A 23090-nucleotide genomic window follows, 5' to 3' on the forward strand; every position below is an offset into this window, starting at 1 on the left:
CTGTTGTAATTTGTAGTACAGATGGAGGAGGCAGAATGCGATACCCTGGTGAGAATAGCCATTGACAAGATGGTCGAGGGGGAGCCTTCTTATACCATGGTCAGGGTGGAGTTGGAGCTGTCACTCGGACAGCTTTTCTCCTCATCTCTCCCCTTGCAGGGTCTGCACGTGGTGGTGTCAAGTGGTCGAGACACCATCTATTTTCATTAAACAAGTACTACATCTTGTGAGTCAAGCGAGCCATTTGCATGGACGCCATTATTCACCCTCCCTTCTCCATCGGTGGAGACGCGAAGGCCGGATGCAACTCCAATGGCATCGATCTGCAGGGGCACGAGGGACCGGGTCGGACGGTATTTGAGGGTTTACCCCATATCTGGGAGGGGATACACTGTAGCAGAGACTGGTCGAGGCTTGTCCTACCGTCTTTCTTCATGGCTCTGCCAATGCACGATCATCGGGGATCGACAGCCCCCGTGCGTGGCCACTTTCCCGTGATTGGCTGCTATCAGCCGTCCAGAGTAGTTGGTCTACTACTACTTAGTACTTCATGATGTTGAATGGCGACATGTCAAGCAGTCATGCCAGAGGGAATTACTTTGTACCTGAATTCTCCATTGGGAACGAATCAGAGAGAGAGAGAGAGAGAGAAAGATAGAAAGAGAGGCAGAGTAAGGGCACAGCCCATGGAATAAGAAAAGGGCCGGAACAATCCGGCGATCGGTAGCTTCCGGCCCGCTCGGATACACACCACAGCAGAGAGCCAGGAACAGGAAGGATGGTAGAGAACAGTGAGATATCATAACCCATATATCTACAACTAGCACCAGGCACTGCGAACAGCCTGGACATTATTCGGGATGGATCTCGATCGGATGACGAGCTGGTCCTTCGCCTTGACACCCCAGGCGGCAAGGCGGCGAGGCAGAGATGATTGGATGCCTGATCATCACCTGACTGCCTCACTGCCTCACTGCCTCACTGCCTCACTGCCTTACTGCCTCAGGCTGTCGATAGCAGTCCCGACCGGGTTTAGTTATTTTTCTTTCTTCGATGGCATCTTTCACACTCTGGTCGGATCTGTTGAAGATGATGCGCATAGACCGTAGATACTACAGATAACACTCCAGCTGCTTCAACGGCACACACACACCGGTCGAGTTCAACCATTTCCCCAATCCTGAGATGAAAAATTCTCTTCCTGTCCATTCCATCGCACCCGCGCACCGCATTGGGAATAGTTCCCCCATCTTCATCATCGTCCATCCACATCCACCAGATGTCGCAGACCACAGCAGGACCCCCTATAAGACTCTTGCTTACCCACAAGAAATAATGATGACCAAGTTATTTCTCGATCTTGCGTCGCCCGTGTGCTATCATCCACCATGACCGTACCTCCCAACCCATCTCTGAGCGACTCCGCTACCGGTTATGTAGTGACCCATCGCGGCAGCGTCGTGGAAAACCGACACCAAGTGCACGCCGCCGTCACCGATGCCACGGGCCGCATCTTATATGCCGTGGGCGATCCCACGCGCGTCACCCTGGCCCGCTCGGCCGCGAAACCTGCCCAAGCCCTGGCGGTGGTGGAAACCGGCGCTCTCGAAAAGTTTGACTTCAACGAGGCGGATCTAGCGTTGATGTGCGCCTCCCACAGCAGTGAAGATCGCCATCTTGCCCGTGCTCGCGCCATGTTGAGCAAGGCCAATATGCAGGAAGAGGACTTACGGTGTGGGGGTCATGCGGCCCTGTCGGAGGCTGTCAATCGAGCCTGGATCAAGCAAGACTGGATACCGACGGCCATCGCCAACAACTGCTCGGGCAAACATGCCGGTATGCTGGCAGGTGCCAAAGCCCTGGGTGCCACTACTGCAGAGTACCACTGCCCCACCCACCCCCTTCAGCAGCAGGTTGCCCACGCCGTCGAGGAGTTGGCGGGCTTACCTTCAGATCGTGTCCAATGGGCCATCGACGGCTGTAACCTGCCGGCCCCCGCGCTGCCCCTTCAGCATCTGGCCGCTATCTACGCCCGCATTGCCAATGCGGCTGATGCGGTCCCCTCGGATCATCTGTCTCCTCGAACGCAGGCCCTAGGTCGCATCTTTCGAGCGATGGCGGGCCATCCGGAACTGGTGGGAGGAGATGGTCGGTTCTGTACCGCGCTGATGCAGGCATTTGAGGGAGCTCTGATCGGCAAGGTGGGAGCGGACGGCTGTTACGCCATTGGGGTGCGTGCTTCAGATTACACGCAGCGGCTGGGTAGCAGCGGGGCTCTGGGGATTGCGGTTAAGATTGAGGATGGCAATCGGGAGATACTCTATGCCGCTGTGGTTGAGATCCTGCGCCGACTCCAGATCGGCTCTCCCGTGCAGCTGCAGTCGTTGGCCGCATTTCATAAACCCGAGATCCGAAACACGGCCGGCGTGGTGACAGGGCACACCTCGCACCAATTTCAAATGGGCAAGGTATAGTGGGGGGAACTTGCATCTGAGAGCATCATACTAGTTACTACTACTACTACTACTTGCCGATGAATAAACATCCTGCTTGTACTACGCATCGCCGTCTTGCTGACATGGAGATATATTTTGGGCTCCGAGAGTTTTGATAGCAGTAGCCAATTAACTAGTAGATGCTAGTACTACTCTAGTAATTTGGGGGCGAATGTTGAATCCAGCTCATGCCAATTGACATCTGGAGATCTCCACGAGACAACGAGATAAGATGAAATATTGCTGTCATGGGTGATAACTAGATGCTTCGAGAAGGATTCTTGAGGATTGCCTCATCGCATGGGATAATATCACCCTCGGGTGGACCTTCCCGGCTGTTGGGGCTTATCGTGGAAGAGTCACCCCCGATATCGGTGGGCCAAGCCCTTTATCAATCATCATCCTATCAGTTTCCACCCACAAGATAGCCTATGGACCCTGATTCCCTTCTAGCCACAGAGACTAGTACTAGTCTATCATGTCGACTCCATGTGGAGAAACCCTGATAAGACCATGTGGAGGAGGAGATAGCAAGCCTCCACAGAAACAATATCATCTCCACCTGCAATCACGGTTGGATTCCGAATACACCCGCCGCCTGGCAAGCACATGGGGTATAAAATGCTGAAACCAGGCAAGATGAATTGGAAGAGAAGCCAGCAGAGACCATCGCATCCGTCTTCATCATGCCTCTCAAGCCGATTCTCCTGTCTGCCCTGGCCAGTCTCGCCTCGGCCTCTCCGCTGCTCTACTCGCGGACCACCAATGAAACCTTCGTCTTCACCAATGCCAATGGCCTCAACTTCACCCAGATGAACACCACCCTGCCGAACGTGACCATTTTCGCAACGGGTAGGTGGACCGAGTATACCTCAGGTAGTGCGACCGATAGTTAACCGCAACTCACAGGTGGTACCATCGCGGGCTCCGATTCCAGCTCAACCGCCACGACCGGCTACACCTCCGGAGCAGTCGGGGTCCTGTCCCTCATCGATGCGGTGCCATCCATGCTGGATGTGGCCAATGTTGCCGGCGTCCAGGTGGCCAACGTGGGAAGCGAGGATATCACCTCTGACATCCTGATTTCCATGTCCAAGAAGCTGAACCGCGTTGTATGTGAGGACCCGACCATGGCCGGTGCTGTCATCACCCACGGCACCGACACCCTCGAGGAGACTGCCTTCTTCCTGGACGCCACTGTCAACTGTGGCAAGCCAATTGTCATCGTGGGTGCCATGCGCCCATCCACGGCCATCTCAGCTGACGGGCCCTTCAATCTGCTCGAAGCCGTGACGGTGGCTGCCTCCACGTCGGCGCGCGATCGCGGTGCCATGGTGGTCATGAACGATCGCATTGCCTCGGCCTACTATGTGACCAAGACCAATGCCAACACTATGGACACCTTCAAGGCCATGGAGATGGGCTACCTTGGCGAGATGATCTCCAACACCCCTTTCTTCTTCTACCCGCCCGTCAAGCCAACCGGTAAGGTGGCCTTTGACATCACCAACGTGACTGAGATCCCCCGTGTGGACATTCTGTTTTCTTATGAGGACATGCACAACGACACCCTCTACAACGCCATCTCCAGTGGTGCCCAGGGAATTGTGGTGAGTGTGATTTCCTTGATCTCTCTCTATAAAACTTGGAATGGACGCTGATGAGAATAGATTGCCGGGGCTGGTGCTGGAGGCGTCACAACCTCCTTCAATGAGGCTATCGAGGATGTCATCAACCGTTTGGAGATCCCTGTCGTGCAGAGTATGCGCACAGTCAATGGGGAAGTGCCACTGTCAGACGTGAGCAGCGACACCGCCACCCACATCGCCAGTGGATACCTAAACCCGCAGAAGTCCCGCATTCTGTTGGGATTGCTGCTATCCCAGGGAAAGAATATCACCGAAATCGCTGACGTGTTTGCTCTGGGCACGGATGCGTAGGTGTCGATAGAACCATTGTATATAATAATGACCGGATATTATGATCATGATAGATTGCAATAGAAAGTGACTGGATACACATCAGCAAAGGATACCGAGTTTTGCCCTCAGGCGTTCGTAGAAAAAGTGTATCCTACTGAAGATCATGAATCATGTCTTATCTTCTGGCCCCCTCGTATCCAGGGTGTTGGACATGCAGGGTGCTTTGCGTCTGAAGGATCCGAGATCAAATTGACACGAGCCAGAGTCTGATACATCCATAATAGTGGGTATATTTGAAGTCCATTGATAGTCCTTGTTTGTGTCGGGCAATTGGGTTAGCTAGGGCCTGGCTTGGTGGCATATCGTTGGACTAATAGATGGTAGTTCAATTACCGACGGGACTGTCTCCCGCCATTATTCTCACAATTCTTATCAGCACATTTTCCCTGTCGCGCTTGGATCTGCAATATTTATTTCCCTCGTCATCACATTCCCACGAAAAGACCATCCAGACATCTTGCTCGGTATTCTGGACCGTAAGACTGTTTTGAAAGGCAAATGTAAAGCGTGATTGGTCGACGTCAAGCCTGACCAATCTAGTAAGCTGGTCTTACTTTGGGTGTAGACGGAGGTATTAGGTAGTATTAAGGCAGCTAGTTCGCCTGCATTACCACCCAGGCGAGGCACGCCACTGCTGATCAGGCGCGAAATGGAACGAAGTGCGAGGTCCACTTAACATGATGCGCGCGGATACTAAGGCGACCAAGACCCTGGATTGATCGCTATGATTCGCGGAACCCCGCGGGTTCTTCACGGCTTTCGATAACGCAGGATTGGATCCTCCCAGCCTCGTCTCTGCAAGTGGGACCCTGAAGGGCTCTCCTGCACGTCATTACTCAGACACTCCCATCTTTTGCTTATTTGCAATGAATCTTATGGGCTGACCCTCAGCTCGGCGTGGGATGCCTGAATCGTTGGTGAAAGTCTATTTGAGCAATCCTAGCCTGCTGGTAGAGGCGGATGATTATAATAATCAAAGCACCCTATCGTAAGGATGAAGGCTTGTCCCTGGTCAACCATCACTCTGGTTATTGACTAGTTGTGTTTGGGAGACAGCTGAAGCCCATTGTCGGTAATCGTCCCCAAAGAATCTGCCCCTGCATCATGGAGTCAGGAAAGACCGGGTTTCGCACGGTCGCAGAACCGCATCCAACACGTCTAGTAGAAGGAGGGGTAGGGATACTCATCCGTCTATTGTGTATATCTGCAACGACTAATGTATGCCTGCGGGGATGCAGGATCTAAATCAGAAGGTGACGGTGGACGACCTTCGTCGCGCAGTGCCCGAGTACTGCTTCACGCCGTCCCTGTTCTGGTCCTGCTTCTACCTGTTTCGGGACCTGGTATACTCGGCTATTCTGCTGATCGCGCTGTATCAGCTGCTACAAACCAGCGCAGTGCGGAACTCATCACTGCTCTACTATCTCACCGTCAACGTGTATGGAGTCTGTCAAGGCATTGTCTGGACGGGCCTCTGGGTGATTGCACACGACTGTGGCCACAGCGCCTTCTCGCGCTGGAGTGTGCTCAATGACAGCGTCGGATTTGTACTGCACTCTTCCCTCCTTGCCCCGTATTTCTCGTGGAAGTCAACTCATCGGCGACACCATATCTATGCCAATCACATTGAAAAGGATCTGAACTATGTGCCGCCGCTGCGCCAGTCCTATGCCGATAGCATCGGCTAGGCGGTCGAGACGCTCGAGGATATCGGGCAGGATGCGCCCTTCGTCCTCTTCCTCCGCATCTTGCTGCAGCAGACCATCGGCTGGAACTGGTATATCCTGACCAACATCACCTGCCCTCCGACAGCGGTTCCCAAGAAAGGTATGTCAATGTGGCGCCACAGTCATTTCGATCCCCAAGGTGCATTGTTCTATCCCTCCGAGTGGCTGTCCATTGTGCTGTCGGATCTGGGCTGCTTTGCTGTGATCACTGGGCTTTATCAGCTTTATCTGCAGTTTGGCTCCTTCGAGACGCTTTTTTGGGTTTATATTGTGCCGTGGACATGGGTGAACCACTGGATCGGTATGTGCAACTCTTCCCTTTCCTCCGGCGAATGAAGTTGTCTAACAGGATCTGACTGAGTACCTAGTAATGATCACTTATCTGCATCATACCCATCCATCAGTGCCTAAATACACACCGGAATCGTGGAGCTTCTTGCGTGGCGCGACCGCAACCATGGACCGCGACTTCGGCATCATTGGGACGCATTTCTTCCATCATATCTCGACCGACCACGTCACTCACCATTTATTCTCGCGCATCCCGCATTATTACGGGCCTGTAGCCAGTAAGGCGATTGTTCCCCTGCTGGGCCAGCACTACCACGGACGGGGAGAATTCACTTACCAGGAGCTGAAGACGGCCTTCAGCCGGTGTCAGTGGGTGGAGGAGGACCCTGGAAAAGATGTAGCTTTTGGTTTACGCGCAACGGAGACGTTGACCAACAGGGACGTGAAGAACACAGGGTTATGGTATCGCGGAGGACGCAGTCCCTTGCCAGAGTATAAGATGCGCGGATCCAAGTCCCTCTAAGGGCCAAGACGCTGAATCCATGGTAGTAGCACTGTGGAAGGAACCTAGACCACGCTAGATTCCAGTGAATTCATCGCAATTATCAGGGGCTGCTGCCTCACATGCTTCTGTCATGGCTGCCTACCTCATGTTCTCCGCGCACACTCTGTAATAAATTCCTGCCATTTCCCATCCATAGGCCTACTTCTGACTTGTGGTCATCACCTTCAACCACACTCAATCCTACATCAATAACAACCTAAAACGGAATTCACGATGAGGTAAGTCCACCATACCGACTCAGCCCATCCCGAGTCTCACATTGGGCAGTTACACCCACTACTACGGCGTCCGTGACAACCACAGCACAGAATGGGTATCTGCATGGCCCCAGCTCGTCCAGGATGCTCAGCGGGTGGTCAATGCAACTGACATCCCTTTGTCCGGTCCAACCGACGACCCCCGAGACGACCATGTCACGCCGCCCCTGGTCAATGAGGTCGAAGGGATTGACATCAACGGTGTTGCAAGGAATTCACATGAGCCGTTAATAATCCACCTTCGGGATACCAAGAATTTTGAATTCGTGAAAACAGCCCGCAAGCCATATGATACGGTGGTCGGCTGCATCCTGCTGCGGGCGCACGTGTTAGCCCCGAAACAATTTCGTCTAAGGTAGGGTGATGCACTTCCCAGCTGGTACGATACCCCATGCTGATATGCGTCAGCTCCGATGGATACTGGGATGAGATGGAATGGAAGTTGGCCCGCAATCTGTACGAGTCTCTCTGGCCAGACCAGCCCCTGCTGTCGCCGTTTTCGGATGAGGAATAGGCCAAAACAGAGTGACAGAGACGGATCTGGTTGGAGCGGATGAATCGGTGAAGCAGATTTGCGGAGCATTGAAGGAAGGCTTGTTCTTACAGTTAGTGCGATTATGCAAATCCCAGAATGCCCTGGCTCGTCGTTCTTGAAAAGGAAGCTTCTCCATTCTATCATTCTTTATTGGTCCTATATCCATAATCAAGTGAAGTTAATTTGAATACAAAACAACAGCCCAGCAAGCAGTTCTCCACCATCAATCCCCCAGCCAGATATCTCCGGTCGAGGGCACGCCCACAATCCACGACTGGTTGAAGTACTTCTGGAGGACCTTTTGTGCATAGGTCTGATCATCCACGCAGTAATCCCCACCAGTTGGCCCGATATGGGGACAGTGCAGCGCAGGATCATACTGCACCATATGTTCATGAACCTCTCGACATAACAGGGTGTTGCGGCCCAGCTCGTAGTCTTTGCCGAGCGGGATTGCCGAGGTTAGGAAGTCAAGACAAGCCGTATTGTTATCGTATTGCTGGTTCGATCCCGTGCAGTATTGATCATGTGTAGCGCAGATGGTTGTGGCGAGCAGCTGGGTCAGTGATGCCGTAGCCTGGCTGGTGGTGCCGTTGATGGATTCAGCCAGCGCCTCCACCAAAGTATCCAGCAGGAACCCGAACCAGCGGAAGGTGGCATCATATTGCATAATGCGTCCGTCCGCATCCCACATGATCCATGTGTCAATGGTGACTGGTACCAGCAGATTGCCGAACGAGGTGGCATTGAAGGTGACAACGGTGGTCGCGGATGCGATATTTCCCTGGGCAATGAACTGCGTGATGCTATAGTCAACGGGCACCCCGACGAGGCTAACATGGTCAGGGTCGGAAAACAGTCCGAAAATATACTCCGTGTTCAATTCGCTCCCGTTAAACACGCGGGTGATGTCTACTCGACCTTGTACCTGCCGGGGGGTGTCAGCGACTGAAGGGCAGAACAACTACCCTGCACCAACATACATCCTGAGTAAACAACGTCGAATTAATTGCCTCCATCTGCTCAACATTGGCAGGATATAAGAAGTTGTCCCAGAAGGTAGTTTCCAGCTTCCATAGCTCCTCAACGGTATAATTGGGTGCAGTCCCGTTGGACCTCCCCAGCACCTGGGGAAGCCACAATATCGCAGCCGAAATAGCAGCCGGCCAGAAACGTATGCTGAAGAAGATAGACATTTTGTTGATGCGTTAGATCTTCAAGAATAATCGTCCCTAACCTTTGCCCTGGCAGCGCTGTTAAGTACTGATTGGTGAAAAATGTCAGGTGGAGCCAGGAGCAGGCTTCCACTGAAGAATGCCGGTTGGTATGCAGAGAGGCCAATCATGAGATTGGATCGAGTCATCAATGAGAAATCGCGAATCTGACTCACAAGCGCCATGGCATGTCAGACTAGAAATTCTATTGGATGTGATGGATTTCAGAATTCTCAGCCTGCCACGAGGGCCATTACTATTTCATTCCGGTCTGCCTACAGCATCACATGGACCGGTCTTGGGGTCTACATGTAGAGTAGGTTGCGGTGATGTGTATTATACCTTAGGGCCCCATACTCGTTCTAAGTTAATTAGTGGCCACATCACACTACGTGACTGGACTGCTGTCTACAAGTTTTCGGTAGTACATCGAGTACGGAGGGTGTTAGGAGTAGTGTGGAATTAATGCTTAGCACTTCAGTGGTGTATACTCAGATATGTAAACGGCCCTGTATTTTGCAGCGCGGATTCTCATGGGACTGACAAGAATTATAATATTGTATGTATTTGATATCTGACGCCGTATGACGGGCCCCTTTAGGTTTACGGATCTCGCGTGGAGTGGAGTGGGCTGGCAATGTGATTTGGAATGGGGCACCCAAAAGTCGAGAACCATTGCATCACTGCAATATGCACTGCCTTTTAAAGTCACTTGATGTGCTCCTAGCAAAGGTGATCATATCACGTTGCTCCAAGAAAAAACTTGGGAAAGTCTCAACAGGTAATGAGAGTCACCTTTATTGAAGACGGTTAGTTCGAAGGGGGAAGATATGGCAGTGATTCCGAAACTAAAAGTAAGGCCCAGTAGGATCAGTAACCGAGGACACCCGGGGTGCGCGGTTTCATGGTAACATCAAGCTTGACACCAGTCCAATGATATGAGGAGAAGGTATCCCGCTCAATGTCAAAGTCCTTGTTCAACAATTCAAAGGTGTACAGGTACACCAATTTAGCGACACACACCCGGAACATCTGATACGCCATCTGTCGCCCCGGACACTGGCGTGCGCCGATAAGGAAGGGACGCGATGCCTTGAAGTTATCCTTGCAATCTGGATCGATCCACCGTTCCGGATTGAAGACATCAGGCTTCACCCAGTATTGAGGATCATGGCCCAGCGTATAATGGTCGACCGACACCGCAACCTGCCAAGTGCCTCATATCAGTGAAGTGCCCCTGACAATCCAGTCCAAAAGGTTGAAGAGGTTAGAGCTTACCCCCGGTGGGACGTAGACCCCATCAACAGTGGCGCCGCATGACACTCGCTGTAATATGCCCCCGTTGAAGGCTGGTGCGATGCGGAAGGTTTCGTTAATGCAGGCGTTGAGATAAGGCAATTTCGCTAGACGATCGTCCGATAGCTCATTCACGGTGGCACCCACACATGAAACCTCCTCTTCCAGTCTCTTTAAGCATTGTGGGTTTCGCAGCAGAAAATAGAACAACGCGTTCAGCATATTGTCTGCGGTCCCGTATATGCTGAATCTGCGTCGGTGGTTTAGTCTAAGCCTTGTAACACTCCCTACAGCCTTTGAGCCGACACTCACCGGAGAACAAAGCAATTGATCTGCAGCAGGTATTCAGGCACGTGTAGGCTGGTCCTGGAAGCCGCTTGCTGCAGCCGGCTATGTAGGTTATCCGGGAAGGGAGATTCATCTCTGTCGTAGTTGACTTCGCCTGGATGGACGGGCTGTCGGAAGATGAAGCAAATGGCCTGCCAGAGGTGTAGAGCAATACCCAGATGTCTGTGGATGGTGGCTCGAGAGAAAAAGATAAATAGTGTTTCGAGGAAGCACATGAAGCGATCCAACCAGTCGACGTGAGGATCAAAGCTTACTATGACTTGGGTTAGTGCCATAAAGCTCAATCCCATGAAAATATTGGTGAAGCTAGTACCTCGATCTGTTTCGTCGCCGCAGTTTCCATTGGCCGCCATGCTCGCGAATTGCCACAAGTATCGATTATTCAACGTGGACAGGGAGACGGGCGTTGCTTCTGTCTGGCCTACATGATGGGATGCCAATTGCTCATCCATTGCCAGGTGACAGTACTCCTCGCCTTTGGCGGCCAGCAGCTCATTCAACGATGTAGCCACCAGGGGACGTAGTTTCCGGCGATTCTCCTTGTCTGTTGAGTTACCCAAGGATTCGGCCATGCCACCCAGGCTTCCCAACAGCCCCTTCCGGCTGCCGTAGAGCGAGAAGTTTTTATCACCATAGGGGCCATAGATGGTATCAAATGCGCTGTGCGTTGCAAATGATAGCTCGCTAGGTCCGATGCGAACTACTGGACCTGAAAGAAGGGCCGGTGGTAAGCCTTCTGGAGACGGCTTGTGGAGGGACGAGGGGTAAGCAAAAAGATTAGGGCTCACCGTAAGTGTCATGCAGTTCTTTGAAAGTGAACATCATTCGGCCGGTGAGGACCATCCGAATGTTGCAGATCTGGCATAATCAGTTAGCTAGCTGAGCAGGACCGCGGGCCGGCGGCGCGAATAATCGTCGCACCGGAACAAATTTGGCCAGCAAGGGACCTGGAATACGCGACAAAGGGTCTAGATGGAGTCGATAGATGAGCCAGCCCACCATGGCGACCGCCAACTACATGCCGAAAAGTCTGGGTTAGTTGTGGATGCAAGCTGCACAAGGCTCGGAGAACCATTTGTTGCATGGCACATACTAGATAGAGGATCAGCATTGTGTACTCCTAGGCTCAGAGGTAGAAGCTGTGCTTGAACGAAAAAATGCTCAGAAGGGTCGTTGGTCATAATCCTAGGCCTGGGAGTGGCTTTAATACTACACTCGTCCGTTGACATTTTCTCAGTAGCCTGCTTCGGATATCCGGGTTCAGAACCCAGCCATTTTATTTTATTTTATTTATTTATTTATTTTTTTTGGTTTAAGCCTCCATGTGGGAAGGAGATTGGAATGAGGTGACACCAGCCTTGGTCCCACCATGTGCTATTCATTTATGTGGTAGTATCCTTTGCAGTCGTAGTTGGCTGCAGCAAGGGTTTGTCCAGACCATCAATGAGCCGAAACCGTAAGCCTCCTTGCCTGCCTGACTGGTAAGGGACTGTCCCTTGCGTCATTGAGGCAGCCCTGGTCAGATCACGAAGCGCAGCTCTTGTCTACTTTGGCGGCCTGTGATTAGATTTCTAGTGTTTCAATGGACCTCTAAATGCCGAGCCACTGATATCCATTGGCTCCGGTTGCTCATTTACTCATATAATGACTCTGCGAGGAAGCGGTGGTGCATGTGGCATTTTCCCCACAAGTGCACCAATAGATACCGCCAATAATCCTTGTGCGCTGCGCCGAAATAGTATGCAAGATGAGAAATCAAAATTGATTTGCAGACCTAGATTCTAACCAACAGATGGCAAAGGCTGATGGAGAGTTATTACAGAAAACAACATGTTTGGCTTAGGCGGCGGAGTCATCATTTGGCATTGAAGGCGCCTCGAGTACTACAAGTGACGGCATACCAGGGTGTTGACCAAGCCCACAAAGAGTCCGAGGAAGGTATTCAGCCCGATAAGAATGTGGTGCCATGTCTGCTTACCTATCCACACTACCGACGGAAAAGCTGACTCCGGGTGCATCATCACACCATTGTTGTCGTACGCGCCCCTCCCATCCGGCATCTCAAATTTAGGGCACTGCCACAGGTACTTACTCCGTAAACAGTATTTACTCGGGCCATATTGCACCCCTCTAGCGATCTGGATACCACAATCAACAATACTTTCAGTGGAGTTGTACATGGACGCTGAAATCTCTTTCTGGGTGCGCAGGTGTTACGAGATCATATGAGGAATGGGAGATATTGGGCAAGGGAATAATAAAGGGCTAGTTCATAGACCGAGGAGCATGTGTAAAATAAGACAGTCGACATGTAGAAATTCATTGGGGTCATTGTCCCTAACGATGCCCAGGTATCCTGGTGAAATCGAAAGCCTAATGCGGGAAGAAAATGAAGGTTAAATGTTGGGCCTCGTAGGGGTCCAAGGTCTCCCGCCTAGTGAGGCGCATACAAGTCGATCTTCCGCCTCAGGAAGAGTCGGGGTGGCTGATTGATTTCGGCGAGGGCCGCCACTGGATGACCGTTGCGGCGAGGAAGGAGGCAGCAGCTAAGCCAATGGCAAGGTAGAAGGTGTGCACTACGGCATCATTATACATAGCAACTAGAGTTGTAAGAGTCTCCCCCGAGTACATTGCCCTCAGACTGGTAGGACCGGCATTAATCACTGCCTTAGGGTCCAGCATCGGCAAGGCCGCGCGGATGTCGGCAGCTAACTGATTGCGAAACACATTCTGCGCGACAGAGACGAAGATAGCACCGCCAAGGAGCTGAATGAAAGTCATCAGAGCGGTGGCGGTGGGGATATCAGTGGAGGCCAGGGTGGTCTGAACGACGAATACAGGCAGCTGGAAGCCCATGCCGATGCTCGATCCCAGAAGCACCTGGTATCCGATCCATTCACCTGCCCCGGAACTTGGATGCAACATCGAGAGCAGCCCAGCGGCGATACTAGCCATAGCCGCGCTCAGGAGCATGAAAGGGCCAAAGTAACCGGTCGCGCTCACCAGCACGCCAGAGATGATGGCGAATATCACGTTGGATATGACGAGCGGCAGGTTCCGTATGCCCGACTCCGTGGCAGAGGTCCCCTGAACAGCTTGGAACCATATGGGGAGGTAGTAGACAAAGGTAAACATGGCACCATTGAGACAGAAGCCGTACAACGCAGAACCCCAGATGTTGCGGCCCCGTAGAAGGCGCGGTGGGAGGGTGGCTCGCTCGCGGGCCCAAAGCTGTAGCCCTACAAAGCACGCAAGTAGGACCCCGAAGAGAGTAAACAGCGCGATTATGCGGCCATCGCCCCAGGGGTATTGGGCACCACCCCATTGAGTCGCTAGCAGGAGGCACACAATGGCTGGCAGGAAGGTGGCCGTCCCCAGGGGATCAAGGCCAGCCGCCTTTTCTCGCAGGCTTGCCTGTACCACTGGCTTGGTGGTCTGGAACGTGAAGAAGATGACAACAGCACTGACGAGGCCGAACGGAAGATTGATATAAAAACACCAGCGCCACGAGATGTGGTCTGTGAATGCTCCGCCCATCCTAAGAAACGGCAAGCCAAGAGGTTAGCTCACGGGTATAAAGAGCTCATGTCGGTCTTGCAACCGCATGTACATTTAGGACCACAGGCTTACAGAGGTGCAATCACGCTCGCCACCGCGAAGATGCTCATGATGAACCCGGAGAAAGCCGGCCTTCGCCGCAAAGGCACGCATTGAGTAATGATGAGGAGCGAACCTGAGAACAGCCCCCCTCCCCCCAGGCCGGCCACAGCGCGGCCCAAGATGAGACCCAGCGAGGAAGGGGTGATGCCGCAGATGAAGGAACCAAGTTCAAAGACAAACAAGGCACTGAGATAGACCCATTTAATGGGGAAGAAGGTGTAGAGGCGCCCGAAGGGGAGGGTCACGGCGCAAGTTGTGAGCAGGTAGGCACTGGCATACCACCCCACATCATCCAGAGAGTGGAACTGCTGGGTGATTCTCGGAACCGCAGTGGCGACGATGGTATTGTCGAGCGAGGTACAGAATATGCAGAAGCAGAGCCCGACGGTAACCAATACCAGCTTGTAGCCTGTTAGAGCGCCGGTGTCCTCTTCCCGCTCAGGCCGTTGTTGCTCATCCTCCCGTCCCTCTTCCTCCTTCCTGGAACTGTAGGGGTACAAACGTGTCTGAGAGGCTTCCTTGAAGCTATTTAATTCCACGTCTCTGCCTGGAGGAGACGTGAATGAACCGCCTGAGATCCGCGCGGTGTCAGACATTGGGACAGGGCCCCCAACGGAGTGAGTAGAGCCTGCAGGTGAGTAGCCAGAATAACAGCGCTGGTATATTGGAAAAGCAGTGAACGGCTGTAGCGAACTGAATACGCAGAGTCGAGGACACTGTACGCCACCAATCGAAGTGTACGAAAGTACAGCATCGTATGAGGGCGCGAACATGACCCTTTGTTTGCGGGCCGTAGGAATGTTGCGCGAAATTGCTTACCAATGCAAACAATCGTCTTGATGGGGTCACCCGGTGGCTTAGAATGATTGCAGCTGACTCCTTGTGTGGCCAGACGGGAGCAGCCAGGTCCAGCCACCTGCATGTAACTCGGCAGTGTCACAATCCTTGATGGAGCGATCGAGAATTGGACTGAGACACAGACGGATGGGGTCAGTGGCCAAGCTCCCTGCCCCTTTAATCCCCCTTGCTTGCCTACAAATGGAGAGGCTCTCTTTTAATCCTGCTATCAATATCGGTCGCTACATGGTACATGCATTTTCTTCCTCGCCCTCAACGCAACGGATAACCATACCAGTTGGATTAAGCGCCGTGATGGACGATCGTCTCTCCTCCCAACTTGAACACTATGCCAGCCAGGTGACTGCGAGCGCCACCCTCATCATTCGTCACCTTAAGTCACTCAAAGACGAACCATCGACGCTGCCCAGCCAGACCAGCGTACCCACGGCAGTCGGCACGGCACAACTACGGCTGGCGGAAGCCGCATTTCAGCTGCTGCATTTTACTCGGGATCCAGGTAACGTCCTGACCCAGTTAACGGTCGATGTTCGCATATCCCATGGCTTCCCAGGGCCTCCCACTCTGCCCTTACATCATTTGGTGCACATGAAAAGCTGATGATAACGTTTGTGTGTATTTTCATATGGCAGCTCCAAGTGATCAGTGCTGTGCGATGGTTGCTCCACTTCGAGATTTTCTCCTTGGTGCCGCTGGAGGGCAGCATTTCGTATCACGAGCTCTCCAGCGTGGCCAACGTGCCCGAGAATCTCCTGCGTAGTCACATTCGACTCGCTATGACCTGTCACTTGTTTCAGGAGTCCGGGCCGATAGGGATGGTTGCTCATAGCCCCGTATCGCGCCAACTAGCCAGTGACCCAAGCTTAGTCTCTTGGGGTCAGTACTTTGCGAATTCCGTCTTTCCGACTGCGACGAAGAACGTGAATGCTACTGCGGCTTGGCCAGGTAGCAAGGCGCTCAATGAAACGGCGCATAACCTCGCCTTCAACCACCATGGCTCCTTCTTCGACTACGTCTCGCAGGATCCTGCCCGCACAGTGGAGTTTGCCAACTCCATGAAAGCAGTATCCACCACCAGCTTGTTTGACACCTGCCATTTGTGTAAGAGCTTTGACTGGTCGTCACTCGGCGACGGGGTTGTAGTTGATGTAAGTCCATATACTCTATATTCCTCTTGTTCACATTATCTTACCACGACTTCTAGATGGGCGGCTCTACGGGCCATGTCAGTATTGCTCTCGCAGAGAGCTTTCCGAGCCTGCGCTTTGTGGTGCAAGATCTCCCGGACGTAGTTTCCAACAGCATCAGGCAACTGGAAGAGCGCCAGCTGCCCCTGTCGGTAACCACCCGTATCCAGTTCCAGGGTCATTCGCTGCTCCACATGCAGCCAGTCAAGGGTGCCGCCGTCTATCTCCTGCGCCAAATCCTCCATGATTGGCCGGACCGCGAAGCTGTTCAGATTCTTCGCAGCATCGTGCCCGCTCTGGGACCAAGCAGCAAAATATTCATCGCAGACATTGTTCTACCGGAAGCGGGCTCCATTCCAGCTACCGAGGAACAAGTGATGCGGTGCAATGACCTGTTGCTTCACCAATTTACCAACACGCTGGAGCGAACGCTCGAGGATTGGCAGGCCATTGTGAGTCGGGTGAGTGATAATTTACGAATCCAACACGTCTATAGAGATCCGGGCAGCATCCTGTCCTTGTTGGTCATAGAGACTGTTTAGACCGTCTCAATCTTGTAATTTAATTAAAACAATTCTTCTGGTCCATTTAAACATGACACGGGGTGGTATTTGGGACAAGACATGCATTTCTCTCGCGAACGAGGTGTCGCAAAGTAAAAATTTACCCCACCGCGATTGATAAGGAAAGTCTAAAAGCATTGGCTCGTGCAGCAGAGGAAACAGCCGAGGCGGGCGACTTACGAAGTGCCATTCCGCATATGTGTTGGTTGTGTCACCACACTCTTGTACGAGATAAGGCCTGTCGTTTACCTCCATCGGCCATCGTGTTTCTGGCTGGCGGCCGAATGCCGAAGACCCTGCTGCCCCCGCTGTAAGCTGACTACTAAGTAAGTGTGCGAGTCAGGCCGTAATTTCGGGTGTCACCATCCTTGCTGCCAATGGTGGTGCCATGCATTTCCCCCGTGCGGCGGAATGGAACATACAGATTCATTATCTCCCGCGCACGCAGACTGTTAGTTGGTATTCTGGCATAGCCAGTCTGGGTCTAAATAGCTCTTATCAACAGTCCCTGCCAGGGGGCTGAAGACATATTTGTGGCTGGCTTGGTATGTGCAGTTCGGGTGTGCATACGCCAGGCGGCCTCCCTATATTGGTTAATTTGGGGGCCATCGTCCGATAAGCCTGACGCTATGCACCCGCTCTGGGTATCACCGTAGTTGACCGTCCACGGCGTAAGTAACTTAGATCTCTGCGGAAAAGCCACGACTACCTGTGGAACCCCGAGTTATCTCAGTAGGTGAGCTGGGATTCCCTATATCTAGAGGGTTCATCCTGGGACGCTCTGCTTCCAAGACTCGGTACCTTGAGCCACACGCCGCCTTTTCCGAGTCCCATCATCTCTACAAGCATGGCCGCTCCGCAGAATGCCCCCATCCCCGAAGCTGGGAAGAAGGTCATGAGCACTGTCACTCTGGTAGGCTGATTCCATGCCCCTCACTGAGGGTGATGTTACCCTTGGTGGTTGTCTTTTCTCATGGTCATGCTCACCTCACGTCCTGCTTCTGCTAGGCTCCTGCTCTGGGGTTTGTTCCCATTGCTGTCCACTTTGATCTCTTCGGCTGTCTGCAAGAGATCGGTAAACCAGCCACCGCACAAGATGTCTGCAATTTCCATCACACAAAATATGGCGATACCGACCTGTGTATGTCGTGAGATGGCGTCCTTGTGAAAGGCAACCCTAGCTGACAGTGCGATCTATTTCCATGAAGCGGTGCCTCTGGCCAGTATGTAGTTTCTATCACGTTCTTACATAACAAATCAATGTTCGCAAAGGTTAACCGCACTTCAGATGACACGCTTTTCCTCATGGGAGGGCTTGGCTTCCTGGACCTTCTTCCAGACGATGTATACCAGGCCAACGCCGTCACCCGATTTTTGGTGGATACACCATCGGCCCAGCATGGGGCCATGCATTTGTAGGGACCCTTCCTAAACATGCCTTCGAGCTGTAATGTTGGTGGCTGACCGAAGGGCACTCCCTTTACCCAGCACATCCGAAGGGCTGTTGGCATCAGCTTTTCTCATGCGGCGCCTGATGGATACCAAGTTCGAGTATCCGTTCCAGGAGTGTGACACCCCATTTCAGTATGCCCACAAACTCATGGGCAATGATCATCTTGCCCGGGAACATGTGTATTCAGTGATGCATGAAACAGGCCGTCTTGACAGCTTCAACACCTTCATGACGGGCAAGTTTGGTCGCTGGGGCACCATGCCCGATCGCGTCCGCAAACTCGGGTATGATCTGGACGGCTTGCTTCAGTCCACAGCTCCCGAAAGGATCCGGGTAGTCGATATCGGCGGTGGCCGAGGCGAGCTGCTCTTGGAGATGCAAGCGACATACCCACACTTACTCAAGAAGGAAAACCTCATTCTGCAGGAGTACAATGCCGACATCGGTGTCGTTCCCGAGGTGACAGAGATGGGCTGGAATTATAAGGAGGATGCCAGCGAACAGCCCGTCAAGGGGGCGCTACTGTACTCAATGGCCCACGTCCTCCACAATCTGTCCGATATCGAGTCCATCAAGCTGTTAAATAAGGTCTCCAGGGTCATGGCTCCGTCTTCACGTTTGCTCATTCAGGAGTTCACGAAGAATGCAGCTAGTTCGACCACTCACGCCGCGATGATCTTGATGCATGCTGGGCGGGAAAGGACTAGCGCCGAGTGGAGGGATCTGGCGGCCTTTGCGGGCTTGGAAATTACCTTTGAGGCATATCCACCCAATGGGGAGTGTGTAGTCGAGATGAGAAAAGTATTGAATTGAATGGTCAGTACGGCCGGTCTCGGGGCATAGGCACCGCTTTTTATGTGATTTCAGGATTTCTTGCATACGTAGCTGCCATTCGCTCTAGCATAGCAGGTTCATGTCTTAGTGTCTTCCAAACCAGAACCGTTCCTAGTGCAGTAGTCCTATATTGTTTTCAGTCTATCCGGGTGGGCTGATGGTTGCAAGACCAAGATTGTACGAGATAAGGTGTCTTTTATCTGCCGATACTGAAATTCTCATTGGAGTTACAATACCACAATCTGAGAACAGGTGACTTTCCGCTGCGTTGCTATAATCGCCCTCACTACCCATCCCCTCAACTGCGCTCCATCCCTCAATTTCCATCACTTCCGAGCCCATCTTTCACTATAGCCAATATTGCGCCTCAAATCCCCACCCAAAAGCACCCTTTCATCTTACTAAACCCAACTATTACCAAGCACTAATGCATATCCTCCTGATGACATGTGCCAGGATTGTAGGGTGCCCAATTCAAGCATAGTATGGCCGCCGCCAGTCTTAAACGACAAGGAGGTTATTCTGATCCATATCAGCCACAATATCAAGGGGCATCTACTAGCGGAGCATGCACTCACTAATCCTCGACAACCTTGACCTGCTGAATATAGGGGTCTCCACTATTATAGTTGAGGGTATGGGTGCCGGTGGCAAAGACCACCTTGTAGTACTCGTCTCCTTCCGAGTCGTAAAACACATAGGTACTGGCGTACTCGCCTTGTCTCTCGGTCACGTCAAAATCGAGCTGATACTTGTAAATAATTCCGTCGGCCTGGAACAAGCGGTACCTGGCGATGCCGGTCTCTCGCTGAAAGACTGAATCGGTAGCCTTCCATGTGCTGTCACCAACAGGCCAACCGGCATAATAGGTGCCGGACCTGGCTGCAGACACCAACTGTAACAACCCCAAGAACAAGAGGAGCAGAAAATGCATGATGGTAAATGAAACAGCCGTCGCCAGGAAAAGGTTTATAGTCTGTCTGGAAATATGCGTTATGGCAGGACAGGCCGATGATGGTTGAAAGAAAAGACAGCCCCCGAGGAGAGCCTTCCAACTATATATAGGCCGACGGTCGCACACTTCAGTCTCGTGGTAACTAGGGCCTTTGGCTATAGAGGAGCTCTGGGCGCGTGTGAGTCGTACAATTTGGAATCAGTTGAATTCTTTTCAGCTGGCTCATGCAACCTTGCATGCCATGAAGTATCCATTGGTTCAATTTTCAGCAGCACCTAGTGCGAATTTAGAAGCATCGCAACTTTGAGACTCAAAAGGCACCGCCACTGGCCCGTCTCCAAGAGTGAGAGACGACTAAGTTGGGGATTCAGAAATGAACTCGCAGATCGGTGAGTTCAGCCCTCTTTAGCTGCGTGGCAGAAATCATGATTAATTTCTTTTTCGCTTTACTCCCGCTGTGATTCGGCACTAACGGGTTCACCGAGGCAAATATGCGTGGCTAGTGCTGACGAGCTATGGCCCTACTACTGTGGCCGGCGTGCGGCTGAACCCGCGGATCACAGCAAACCCCGATAGTATTTCAATAGCTCTATGTTCTACTGTCCAGCCGCTTGGCTCAGCGCTCATCAATTCCGATGCCTGTTGTTTCCTGGCGATATGCTTGGGACGACCGATCTGTATGACAAGCAGCTAGTTGTCGGTGCTTCTGACGGCTTTCAGCCTTGTACGCGTGCGGACCCCAGGACGTGATACATCTAATCACGATGCCGAGGCCCGCCGGCTTTATGTTAGGTACTTGATATTCGCGCTGATACTTCTCTGTCAAGTTCTCATCTCAAAATGTGCAAGTTAATGAGACTGTGAGTAAAATCATCACACATCCGCCCATTGCTTAGTTGCTTCTCATGAGCAAAGTAGATTTTTTCATAAGGACCATTCTCACCAGCCCTGCATGGAGGTATTCGGCAGGGCAGTCCATCAGAGGAGCAGCATAGAACTGGCCTACCAAAGTACAACTGCGTTTCACAGTTCTGTAGAGCTTTGAAACGAACCGATGGGTCATGAGGGCTCGGAACAGAAAGATGGCCTCTCACTGTGGGACGTTACTCAACGGCCTTCACGGGTAGAAGATGTCTAGCCTAGGTGATGAGGACGTAAAGACAGAGAGCATGCCGCCTTGTCGGCGGGAAACGCGAGCGGATCGAGTTGTTGCATGTCGAAAGATGCCAAAACAACACGCCCTTCCTAGCGTGTGTGGGAAAGTATAAGTCTCACTTTCGTTGAACGACGCTTTTGCAATGTCCATATACAGTCCAGAGAATCCAGGTAACGTTAGAATATCTTCTTACTGAACGATTAATACCCGGCCTTTTCATTTCCTGTGCCTCATCAAAACAAACATAGCCTCCGTCCGAGTAAGCGAGAGATTTGATTGCAGTAAATCGATTTGGTGTCAGCTGAAGACGGCCATAGGAAGCCAAGATGTTGAACATTTATGCACAGGTAATATGCTGGTCTAGTTCCAAAGTCAATATAAATAATATATTACCCCGGGGGAACAATAGGGTGCAGAATGCTGTCAGATAAGCAGCCCATGATTTTCAATGCGTAGACCTATATCTTATATATCTCACAGGTGAAGACGCGAAAGTTCCAAGCATATATTCATTCATACTGCCGCCCTCGTAAACAATATCAAGCTGGACCATGTCTGGGTATGATTCAGTAGTATCTCTGAGCGGTACATTCTCGGATTTGACGTTGATAGAAGCCGGTATGATTTGGGGCTATGAGTTTGAGGTCCATCTATCTCAGAAGAAGACAGCCATCGCAGCCCACTGTCTCATTTAGCAGGAGAATTCCCCAAGTCAGTTGAAGATGACAGAAAACAGAGGGAACGGATTCGGAACGGAACTGCGTTGTTTGGGGCTTGGGCAGTATAACTGTTATACATTGCAAATGCCAGCCTATCAGTAAGTGGAGTTAACAATGAGAAAATGACAATGCAATAGGCGCTAGGCCAGGGATAACTGGCAATACATCAAGGCTCCTGCAGCCAAGGAATTAGGTGTATCAACCTTCCGGTTCTGAAGAGCACGCGAGGTCCTTGTCATAATGACCCTGCACTTCGATCGATGACTCTTCTAACAAGACAAATATGAAGTGCAGATGGGGAATAGCCCATGGCTAGAGACTTGCTGTATCACGCAGATCGATGAGGGAGCCAATTCAGTACACCGTCAATAACAGCACAAAGTTTACGATATCTGGATAATGGGGATTCCAGGGGCATGTGTCCGCGGATAGGATTCTACGTGGTCAGGTACGGGTTGATTTCCATACTGAAGCCCCCATGCACTGTCTCCTGGAAGGATAAAGGCTACCTCTCAATCTTCGATATGTTATAGATTTTGCGGTGATGGTGGTTCTAGATCTTTTTCTCACCCGACTTGCCTGTTTTGGTTATCGCGCGCCCCACTTTTCGGATCTCCAGAGTTTGGTGGCATAAACTAGATAATTTACCCTGGGGACATGGACTCTGCGTGCGATGAGTAGAAAAGGATGGTGGACACCAATTCTGGCCTTGTCAACACGCTCTTTCAAGTGACTGTTCAGCTATCCCAAGTTCGCCCTCCCTCCTACAGCGACTAGTTTGTTATCCATCATTTTGCCCATGTCCGCACCAACTGACGCCACTCCGGCGTCCAATGTTCTTGGCACCATCGGCACCGTATTCTGGTGTATCCAGCTTGTCCCCCAGATATGGTATAACTGGCGACGGAAAAAGACAGAAGGATTACCTCCTGCAATGGGGTTCTTGTGGGCTGTTTGTATGGACTAATTACCTCCCTACACCCCCCCCCCCCCCC

The 23090-nt window shown here is 52.0% G+C and overlaps 11 protein-coding genes across 11 annotated transcripts; 6 read left to right on the forward strand and 5 right to left on the reverse strand.

The window, feature by feature from the left end:
• Positions 1-1388: 1388 nt before the first annotated feature.
• An01g14950 (uncharacterized protein) lies at positions 1389-2474 on the forward strand (the record flags this gene model as incomplete). The annotated part of the gene is made up of 1 exon (XM_001389846.1): positions 1389-2474. One exon carries the CDS (start codon positions 1389-1391, stop codon positions 2472-2474), a length of 1086 nt encoding a protein of 361 aa, XP_001389883.1.
• A 707-nt stretch (positions 2475-3181) lies between these two features.
• An01g14960 (uncharacterized protein) lies at positions 3182-4435 on the forward strand (the record flags this gene model as incomplete). Its single annotated transcript, XM_001389847.3, has 3 exons — positions 3182-3347; positions 3405-4105; positions 4166-4435. The coding sequence occupies 3 exons, from the start codon at positions 3182-3184 to the stop codon at positions 4433-4435; spliced, it is 1137 nt and encodes a 378-aa protein (XP_001389884.1).
• A 1262-nt stretch (positions 4436-5697) lies between these two features.
• Positions 5698-7018, forward strand: An01g14970 (uncharacterized protein; the record flags this gene model as incomplete). Its single annotated transcript, XM_059745959.1, has 3 exons — positions 5698-6123; positions 6196-6505; positions 6573-7018. 3 exons carry the CDS (start codon positions 5698-5700, stop codon positions 7016-7018), a joined length of 1182 nt encoding a protein of 393 aa, XP_059599868.1.
• Positions 7019-8075: 1057 nt separating this feature from the next.
• Positions 8076-9048, reverse strand: An01g14980 (uncharacterized protein; the record flags this gene model as incomplete). The annotated part of the gene is made up of 2 exons (XM_001389849.1): positions 8076-8780; positions 8836-9048. 2 exons carry the CDS (start codon positions 9046-9048, stop codon positions 8076-8078), a joined length of 918 nt encoding a protein of 305 aa, XP_001389886.1.
• Positions 9049-9936: 888 nt separating this feature from the next.
• Positions 9937-11712, reverse strand: An01g14990 (uncharacterized protein; the record flags this gene model as incomplete). The annotated part of the gene is made up of 7 exons (XM_059745960.1): positions 9937-10272; positions 10345-10612; positions 10675-10841; positions 10965-11254; positions 11288-11419; positions 11499-11568; positions 11632-11712. 7 exons carry the CDS (start codon positions 11710-11712, stop codon positions 9937-9939), a joined length of 1344 nt encoding a protein of 447 aa, XP_059599869.1.
• A 1464-nt stretch (positions 11713-13176) lies between these two features.
• An01g15000 (uncharacterized protein) lies at positions 13177-14966 on the reverse strand (the record flags this gene model as incomplete). The annotated part of the gene is made up of 2 exons (XM_001389851.3): positions 13177-14248; positions 14341-14966. The coding sequence occupies 2 exons, from the start codon at positions 14964-14966 to the stop codon at positions 13177-13179; spliced, it is 1698 nt and encodes a 565-aa protein (XP_001389888.1).
• A 556-nt stretch (positions 14967-15522) lies between these two features.
• An01g15010 (uncharacterized protein) lies at positions 15523-16957 on the forward strand (the record flags this gene model as incomplete). The annotated part of the gene is made up of 3 exons (XM_059745961.1): positions 15523-15810; positions 15861-16376; positions 16433-16957. 3 exons carry the CDS (start codon positions 15523-15525, stop codon positions 16955-16957), a joined length of 1329 nt encoding a protein of 442 aa, XP_059599870.1.
• Positions 16958-17825: 868 nt separating this feature from the next.
• Positions 17826-19244, forward strand: An01g15020 (uncharacterized protein; the record flags this gene model as incomplete). Its single annotated transcript, XM_059745962.1, has 4 exons — positions 17826-17891; positions 17987-18119; positions 18210-18393; positions 18467-19244. 4 exons carry the CDS (start codon positions 17826-17828, stop codon positions 19242-19244), a joined length of 1161 nt encoding a protein of 386 aa, XP_059599871.1.
• Positions 19245-19842: 598 nt separating this feature from the next.
• On the reverse strand, positions 19843-20199 carry An01g15030 (uncharacterized protein; the record flags this gene model as incomplete). The annotated part of the gene is made up of 1 exon (XM_059745963.1): positions 19843-20199. The coding sequence occupies one exon, from the start codon at positions 20197-20199 to the stop codon at positions 19843-19845; it is 357 nt and encodes a 118-aa protein (XP_059599872.1).
• Positions 20200-20836: 637 nt separating this feature from the next.
• An01g15040 (hypothetical protein) lies at positions 20837-21283 on the reverse strand (the record flags this gene model as incomplete). The annotated part of the gene is made up of 2 exons (XM_059745964.1): positions 20837-21049; positions 21164-21283. The coding sequence occupies 2 exons, from the start codon at positions 21281-21283 to the stop codon at positions 20837-20839; spliced, it is 333 nt and encodes a 110-aa protein (XP_059599873.1).
• Positions 21284-22894: 1611 nt separating this feature from the next.
• Positions 22895-23047, forward strand: An01g15050 (uncharacterized protein; the record flags this gene model as incomplete). The annotated part of the gene is made up of 1 exon (XM_059745965.1): positions 22895-23047. A coding segment is annotated over one exon (153 nt), but the record flags the coding sequence as incomplete, so codon positions are not given.
• Between the last annotated feature and the right edge of the window lie 43 nt (positions 23048-23090).

The sequence above is a fragment of the Aspergillus niger genome, assembly GCF_000002855.4.
Source record: "Aspergillus niger supercontig An01".
Classification (NCBI taxonomy): Eukaryota; Fungi; Ascomycota; class Eurotiomycetes; order Eurotiales; family Aspergillaceae; genus Aspergillus; species Aspergillus niger.